The sequence below is a fragment of the Hyperoodon ampullatus genome, assembly GCF_949752795.1.
Source record: "Hyperoodon ampullatus genome assembly, chromosome: 18".
NCBI classification, from domain to species: domain Eukaryota; kingdom Metazoa; phylum Chordata; class Mammalia; order Artiodactyla; family Ziphiidae; genus Hyperoodon; species Hyperoodon ampullatus.
The window spans coordinates 37,791,112-37,800,258 of record NC_136931.1 but is presented as its reverse complement, the minus strand read 5'-3'; the positions used below and the strand labels follow the sequence as shown (position 1 = coordinate 37,800,258).

General features: G+C 42.1%; 1 protein-coding gene across 1 annotated transcript in view; it reads right to left on the bottom strand.

Annotated features, from left to right (window-relative positions):
- Nucleotides 1-8,105: 8,105 nt before the first annotated feature.
- VPS35 (VPS35 retromer complex component) overlaps nt 8,106-9,147 on the bottom strand; it is a gene marked incomplete at both ends in the record, with an annotated part of 32,805 nt that continues 31,763 nt past the window's right edge. The window contains 2 exons of the mRNA XM_079724061.1: nt 8,106-8,285; nt 8,919-9,062. Of these exons, the coding sequence (XP_079580187.1) occupies nt 8,106-8,285; nt 8,919-9,062 (324 nt within the window). The remainder of the gene's footprint in view (nt 8,286-8,918; nt 9,063-9,147) is intronic.

Below are 9,147 nucleotides of genomic sequence, written 5' to 3'. Positions count from 1 at the left end.
TTCAAATTTCCGCGGGCGGCCGCCCGGCCCAGTAACGCGATGAAGCAGCCGCTTCTGATTGGATAGTGGGCCGAGGCTCTTCGACCAATTAAAGGAAAGTTTGCGTGGCCGCCGTTTCCACACGAGCCCCGCCCCTTCAGCCTCCACCCACCCCGGTGGCAGTGCCTGGGCGCCATCTACTGGCCGGAAGGACTGATCTTCTCGTCCCAGCTCTTGCTCTTTTTGTTTACTGGGACGAACTTAGACAAAGTTGAATTAGGACATAATTTGGGATGAGTTCCGAAAAACTAACAAGCCATACCTGGAAGTGAGGTAGAGCGGAAAAGACACTGGGTTGAGAGTCAAAAAACATAGTATTTAGACTTGTTTCTTCCATTACCGCTGGTATTACCTTGGGCAAGTCACTTCACCTCTTAGAAGAGCATCTTCAGTTCTAATAGTATATTGGCTTAGATGGCTCCAAACTTTTCATCACTAAAAATCAGTTACTCTCTCGCTTTTTCTTTCTCTCCCCCTCTTTCATTCACTACCTACACACAGAGGATATTTTCAAAGAATGTCAAATAATATTTAGAATGTAAAAGTATGTTTTACCTACATTTATTGATCAACAACTATAACCTCCAATGATAATAGCTAACATTTGTTGAGTACTGTGTGCAAGACACCCCTGCATATTTTATCTGCAGTATCTTATTCAATCTTCAAAAACCATCCTATGAGACAGGAAATATTATTGTCATTCCCATTTTACAGATGATGACATGGAGTCACCAAGAAATTAAGAAATGCCCAATTTAACCCAGCAGTGCCAGTATTAAAAACCAGCCAAATTTCTGAATCCACGCTTTAATGGCTCTGCCAGGCCATGACTAGTCAGACCTGAGATGGCCGGCAACAGCAGAGGTTACCAGAATACCAGGAAGATGAGTCCCACAGAAAGACAAGAGCCTGGTCATGACAGCGTTATCACAGGGAAGACATTTCCACTTACTGCCTTAAAGGAAAACCTTGGGCTAAAGTCTCTCAGATCCCTCACAGCTGAAATGATATTAAGGACAAATCACTTATTAAACTGGATACATTTCCAAACCTATGCTTGCATGGATTATATGGAAAGTTTTTAGAGTTTTCCCCTAAGTGGAGACCTTTTAGGAGCACACATTTCTTGGGAGTTTGCTTTTCCTGCCCCTCCCCCTTATCCTAAGGAAAGGGTTTTTTAATTCTTCCTTTCCAATCCCTCCATCTGCAGCCCATTGCAGCCTTCCACCTGCCTTAGGTGGGGTGGCACCCACTATTCCCAGTCTTTTTTCTATCTTCACTCTCTTTCTCACCACTAGGTCCTTATACTCTGTCTACACAGGGGCTCAAAACTTACTGCCCTCCCCTAAAAACTTCCCAGAGCCCAACTGCAATCTTGAGATACTGCCTCCGCACTTTCTGGATAGCACCAGATTGCTCTGGGGTAGTGCCTTTCCTCTCCTGCTTTCTCAACGGCCAGTAGCTTCCTCCAGAGGCCTGCCCTCCCTCACTCCCATCACCCTCCGCCCGCTGCAGCAGTGACAGCCCAGCATCCCCTTCCGTAGTCCTTCCTCCCCTGGCCTCCGGGACTTCTCTCTTCTGGTCCTTCACTCTTCTGGTTCTCCTTCCTGCCTTCATTCCTCTTCCTCCTTCTCAGATCCCCTAAACCTAGGGGACTCCCAAGGGCATTATCCTGAGTCCACCTTCCTCAGTAGGTAACAGAAGTGAGTGAAGAAGGCCAAGTGTGGACAGTGGCACTCACTGTGAGCACACAAGAAAGCAGATGTGCTAATTCACTTGAAAAATAATAAACATAGAGAGTATAGACTGTGTGCCAGACATTGTTCTAGGCTCAAGGGAAGCAGGGGCAAGCAAGCAGACAAGGTCCTGCCCACATGGAATTCACAGCCTCGTGGAGATGCACAATGAACAAGTAAAAAATCAATTAACAAGCAAGATTCAATTATGAAAAATAATAAGATAAAATAAAATTCAGTGATGTGATAGAGAATGATGAGTGGTGAAGACAGATTCAGACTTTTATGTGAAAATGCCTGATTTTAAGCTGTTAGCAACTTTTTTTTTTAATGTAAATACTATGCAACCCAGAAAAACCTTATTTCCCAGGCCAAATTTGGCCCACAGCCCACTAGGATCGCAACCTCTGTTCTAAGCCCCAGCCGCTAAAAGTACAGTCCAGGGGCCAGGAGCTTGTTAGAAATGCAGAGTCCCTCCCCTACCCCCAGATCTGCTGGACTGGAATCTGCATTTCAACAAGATCCCCAGTCCTCAAGTAGCATAATTCATGTTTGATACAAAGGTCTTCAGACCTGAGTTCTCTCCTGCAGCTAGTTCAGTTTCATCTCCTGCTGGAAAACTTGACCTGGAGCTCTCATTCATGATTCACGTTCATGAATGCTGCAAAGCCAAGTGCAGCCCATCCTCCAGCTCATAAGGCTCTCATTTCATTCCACCCTCCCTGCCACAGCCCCTGTGGCCACCACCATCTCCCATGCTGGCTGTCGAGATGGCACCTGGGAAGTCACCGCACCTGAGAGGACTCACCCACTCTCTCACCTGCTTCCAGAATTAATTGCTCCCCTCTTGCTATTCCTAGCACAGGGGTCTCAATCAGTGCTCGGAATGGCCAGGTAGGTGACAGAAGGAGAGAAGTGGGCACTGGTGCCAGTCCCGTGAGAAGTGATGGCTATGGACCCCATGTTGCCATGTTCGTTTTCCAATGGAAGCCAGGAGTCTAGATTTTTATAAGAAATTTCCCATATTAAAAGATTGGCAACCGGGTCTTCTCTGGTGGTGCAGTGTTTAAGAATCCGCCTGCCAATGTAGGCACACAGGTTCGAGCCCTGGTCCAGGGGATCCCACATACTGCGGAGCAACTAAGCCTGTGCACCACAACTAGTGAGCCTGTGCTCTAAAGTCTGAGCCACAACTACTGAGCCCACGTGCCACAACTATTGAAGCCCACATGCCTAGAGCTCGTGCCCCGTAACAAGAGAAGCCACGGCAGTGAGAAGCCCACATGCAGCAACGAAGACCTAGTGCAGCCAAAAATAAATTAATTATTTTTTTTAAAAGTTAATTAAGAAAAAAAAAGATTGGCAACCAATTTTTAACAACTTAAACACTGTGCCAGCCAAATAAAACATATCTGTAGACCACCAGTTTGCAACTTCTGAGGCCTAGTCTACTTGTGACATTGCGTCAGAGGCTGTGGTTCTTTGAAGACAAGTACCATGTCATATTCATCTTTGTACTGCTGGTAACTACTACTAAACTTCACTTAGTAAAGGGACAAACTAAATTAACACTGCTCCTTTTATATATAGTGTAATATTATGATGCCATTAGCCAAAGGCTCAGGTTTAGAGTCAAATGGCCAGATCTGGGCAATTTCTGCTGCTGCTGCCCAGAGACCCCCTACCCAGAACCACAGATTCAGCATTACTACCGTTACCTAAGTCAGGGTCAGGGAACGCGGCCTGTATTGGGGGCCCTCTGCCCCCAAACCAGCCCACCAGCTCCCCAAGGACAGAAGCACTCTCTAAAGTGTGCAGCTCAGGACTTTGACCCGTGGGGGACAGAAGCCCAGCATGGCCCCCACTGCCCTGCTTTAGAATGTGTTCCCACATCCATATGAATGGGTTTCTGAGCACAGACAAGGACAAAGACAGACAGTGCAAATTCTGAACTTCAGAGAAGGGTGGGGAGAGCCCCCAGATCCTGGGAGGGGTCCCACTGGGGGAGGCCTGTCCCTCCATCCGCAGTTGTGGGGAGCCCCACGTGGGCCCAGGGTGGGCAGGTAGCCCACGATGTCTACTCCACTGCAGGGAGAGAAGAGATGCTAGGTCTCTGCTTCTCTGGTCTGCGAGTCTGGGTCTCTCATTGACAAAAACAAAGAATAAAAGCTAGGCTTGAATTTTGGCTTGTATTTTCCACTAGAGGGAAGCTTAAACTTTCAAAATAAATCTTTAGCACTTGGTAAAGCATTGAGAAGTCCTTTCAGCCAGTTTCCTCTAGAGCCTCTGGGCCTTGTGCGAGGCTCCAGGGATTAGAAGGGAACAAATAAACCTAACTCTTACCTCACGGAGCTCATGGTCCAGCAGGGGAGAGGCATATTAAACAAGAGAATACCCAGTGAGTGTAGACAGACTTGGGATAAATGCCACCAATTAGAGGGAATCCTAGGCAGGGCCCTCTTTGCAGGGGTATTGGGCTAAAACCTTCAGGATAAGGCAGAACTGAAACATGGGCTCTTCCTTGATCTCAAGCCTGCTGGCCTTTGGGCTGAAACTATACCATCAGCTCTCCTGGTTCTCAGGCCTCTGGAATTGGACTGTGGAACTACCATGAGCTCTCCTAGATCTCCAGCTTGCTGACTCACCCTGCAGATCTTAGGACCTGTGTGTGTTTGTGTGTGTATATATATATATATATATATATATATATATATATACGCACACACACATATATATACATACATACATATATATGTATATATAGACATATGTATGTATATATAGACATACATATGTATGTGTATATATGTATATATATTTCAGTTAATAGAGAACTCTATTACAAGTGGCTATACCATTTTCCATTACAACCAGCAATAAATGAGGGTTCCAGTTGTTCCACAACCTCACCAACATGTGTTTTTTGTTTTTTGCTTTTTAATTTGGCCACTTTAGTAGGTATATAGTGCTATCTCATTATGCCTTAAATTTGCATTTCCTTGATAAGATCATGTCATCTGCAAATAGAAATTGTTTTACTTCTTCTTTTTCATTCTGAATGTCTTTCATTTCTTTTTCTTGCCTAACTGCCCCGGCTAGAAGAACCTCCAGTACAATGTTGAATAGAAATGGCAAGAGCTAACATCTAGGTCTTGTTCCTGATCTTAGGGAGAAAGCATCCATTCTTCTACCATTAAGTATAATCTCACCTGTGGATTTTTCCTGACTTTATCAGCCTGAGGAAGTTGCCTTCTATTCCTATTTTACTGAGTGCTTATCATGAAGGGGTGTTGAACTTTATCAAATGCTTTTCCTATGTCTCTTGAGATGATCATGTGGCTTTTGCCCTTTATTCTATTGAAGTGGTGTATTACATTAATGATTTTTAAATATTAAACCAATCTTGCATCCCTGGGATAAATCTCACTCGGCTATGGTGTTATGCGTGTTATGTATTGCTGGATTCAATTTGCTAGTATTTTGTTGAGGATCTTTGCATCCATATTTATAAGACATTTTCTGTAGGTTTCTTTTCTTGTGATGCCTTTGTCTGGTTTTGATATCAAAGTAATACTGACTTTATAGTCTCCTGCATTTTTCCTATATAAGATTTATCACAATTTACACTTCTCTGTTATTCCTTTCTCCCTTTTAAACAGTAGTTCCATGAGGGCGAGAAACATGTTTGCTTTCTTATCACTAACTCCTAGTGCCTTGCTCAGTATCTGGCACATAATCAGTGCACAATAAATGTTTGTAGCATTCATCAATACACAAATCAGGACATGAGTATTGTGAAATAAAATTCATCTTATAGCGAGACAAGAAAAAATTTACACATAATTTTTCCCTGCCCTTTGGCCTCCTCACTCCCTCCTACTGCGCATTGTGTATCTGCATTATGCATTGATCAAACCTCCCCCCTTGGCAGAAATACCTGCTCAACCATAAAGAGCAACATTCTCCTAGAATCAACAAGACAACTCCTTAAAAGATAACATTCCAAGACTTGCCTGGTGACACAGTGGTTAAGAATCTGCCTGCCAATGCAGGGGACACGGGTTTGATCCCTGGTCTGGGAAAATCCCACATGCGTCCCCTACATTTTGCTCATGATCCTCTGAGCTGCCTGTCATGGGATTGATGTCCACTACTCTATGAGATATCCTTCTGGCTCCTCTAGCTGATTTCAGCTAACTCTATTCTGTACCGACTCGCTCTAACACTTGAGTTTCTGAAAAGCGTTCATCAAATTGCTGTGCCTTGGGAAAGCCTAGATCCACTGTCATATAGTACACATAACAGAAATGCCTCCTGTACTGGACTGCCTAAGCCCCTATACTCCACAAAGGATAGACAATCACAAACACTTCTCTAGGCCACTGTCACCCCCTTCTTAGTGTTTGCCACAAGCAAACATGAGAACCATCTAAGAAACAAGTGAAATAAGTTATTCCAAGTACTGTTATAATGTTGTCTATGGGGACTTCCCTGGTAGCATAGTGGTTGGGAATCCGCCTGCCAATGAAGGGGACATAGGTTCAATCCCTGGTCCGGGAAGATTCCCACATGCTGCGGAACAACTAAGCCCGTGTGCCACAACTGAGCCCAAGTGCCGCAAATACTGAGGTCTGTGCGCCTGGAGCCCGTGCTCCGCAACAAAGAGAGGCCACCGCAATGAGAAGCCTGCGCACCACAGCGAGGAACGGCCCCGCTCGCAGCAACTAGGGAGGGCCCAGGCGAAGCAGCGAAGACCCAACACAGCCATAAATAAATAAATAAATAAATAAATAAATAAACATATAAATTTTATTTAAGAAAAAAATGTCTATGGAATTTCCATCTAGGGCATTGTTATTCAAAGTGTGGTCCCTGGACTGGCAATATGGTGTGTGTGTGTGGGGGGGGGTACCTGGGGGTTTATTTGAAATATACACTCTTGGGCCCCACCCCGGACCTGGTGAATTCCAGAATCTGCATCTTACCAAGATCCCCATGTGATTTGTATGTTTGATAAAGCTTGAAAATCATTGGTCCAGGGGATGTGTAGGAAGGTAAAAATAGTTGACAAAAAGGGTTTTGTGACACCCATCTCCTGTGGCTGTATCCTATTTAAGGCTTAAAATCATTGCGGCTCAAGCTTATATAATTTTACCAAATTTGCACACACTATCCTATCAATCCATTTTATTCCCAGCTAAACTCCCAAATTGCTGATCCAGAAAACTGTGAGATAAATGACTGTTTTAAGACACTAAGTTTTGGGATAATTTGTCACACAATAGATAACTAATATGGGTGGAAGCCTTTTGGGAGTTTATGTGGAGGTATCATTACTAGGAAAGCAGAGTAAGGCTGAAGAAAGCAAATGAGTAAACATGACTAAAAGAGTAGATGGTGTCCTGCTCAATAAGTGTTTAAAACAAGTGAACAGTTGAACAAGTGAGTGTTGTGAACGTGAGAATATACAATAAACTCCATACACATTCTACTAGTTCCTTTTATGAATCAAGGGAGTATGAAAGGAAGAAGGACCAAAATTGTTAATAGCAACTTTTATTGTTTCACTGGTGAAAAAAAAATCATAATTGTATGATGCATTTTCCCCTAAATTTACAACAATGAAGGTTATACATAAATTATATAGATCACAAATTTTCTATTTTATACTATTTAGAACAAAATTATTTTGATAAATATGTCCAGAGGACAACCTAAGTTCTTAATGGATGGCTGAGTCCAAATATGCAAAATATAGCTTCTGGTTTGGACCATGGTGCTTTAAAATTCTCAAACATGCATTAATATACTCTAATTTTAGGGAAAATATTACACATGGCCTTATCTTGCATTTCAGAAGAAGCCCAAGCTGCATTTCACAAACAGTATTCCTTTCCTCTAAATTAATCTCAGAACAGAGAGACAGACACTTTCTGGTTAGTACTCCCAAGTAATGAAGGAAATTACACACTCAACAATGAAACAAAACAGAAAAAAAGGAAGGAGAGCTTCATTAGTTACAGAGATAAGTGGGGTTTTTTTGGCTTTTTTTGTTTGCTTTTTTTAAACAGATCGCAGGAATTTAAAATAGCAGATCAATCATGCTACTTAGGGTGATCAGACAGACCTGAACACTTATGAAGTGAATAATTTTATTAAGGTCTTGAAGGTGAGTGTCTGGAGGTACTGGGTAAAACACACCACAGGTAAGAAATGGGAAACCTACCTCAGCATTTCTGAAAGGCACAATCTATGGAAGGGAAGCCTAGTATAATAAAACCCTTACTGGATGTACATGGAAAGGAGGATGGTGAGCCTGGCTCCTTTCTAAAGGATGAGACCCTCATAAATTGGCCCCTCAGATTCCGGTGATTCCCGCCTCAAGCGCAAATGCTCCAGTGTGTTATGAAAATGTTTGTTAATCTGCTCTGTTTCTTCACTGGACTCAAGATTTGGGAGGTCTTCTCGAATCTTTTGGATAAGCTGATTCAAAACCTGAATCGTGACCTACAAAAGAACAATTTTACCATCAAGCATGTACCACACACACACACACACACAAAAAGTAATTTAATAAAAATGTTTTGAGGAGCTTGTGTTACTCTCAGCAGTTACCAGATTTTGAAAAACAAGAAAAAAAAAAAAAAAGAGATGAGAACATGATTCCTGGTTTGAGCAACAACTACTGGCCATTCATCCAAAACTACAACCGAAAAAAAAAAAGCTTAATGAAAATACAGAAAATCATAAACCAGTAAAAGAACAAAAGCAAAATTTTATTTAACCTACAAACATTGATCCATCCTTTATTTGGGAATTATTCTACACTTGTATGGGATGACAATCAGCCTACTATTCAGCATTTGTAAATTATTTTTTAAACAGAGTGACTATTTTATAAAATATTCATAAACAAAAGAGATAAGAATTTTCTTGCACATAACGAGCTCTTCTGTAAGATGCATCTATATAGACAGAGAAGAATTTTGGAGAATGAAAGAGACCACTAGGTAGATTCTCCAAACTCTGACCCTTGTAAACAAAAAAGAAAAGTATCAGGATGATAAACTTTTGTATGTATCAAATCTAAGAGTAGGGCAGGAAAATAATTAGTTCACTAACAATTTATTATTCACTTACCGCATCATTTTCCTTTTCATAAAAATAGATATATCTGTTCAGAATTTCTATAAAAAGTTGCACTTGTAAAGAGGGGTCCATGCACTGATTTGCTATTTTTAGAGCTTTCTTTAGGCATTCCATTACCCTCTTGCCTCCGTGAAGCTAGAATAAAGGGAGTGAGAGGAGTATTAAAGAGATTAATGAATCACAAATGTCCCATTTCACACAAAGAAATACACACACTACA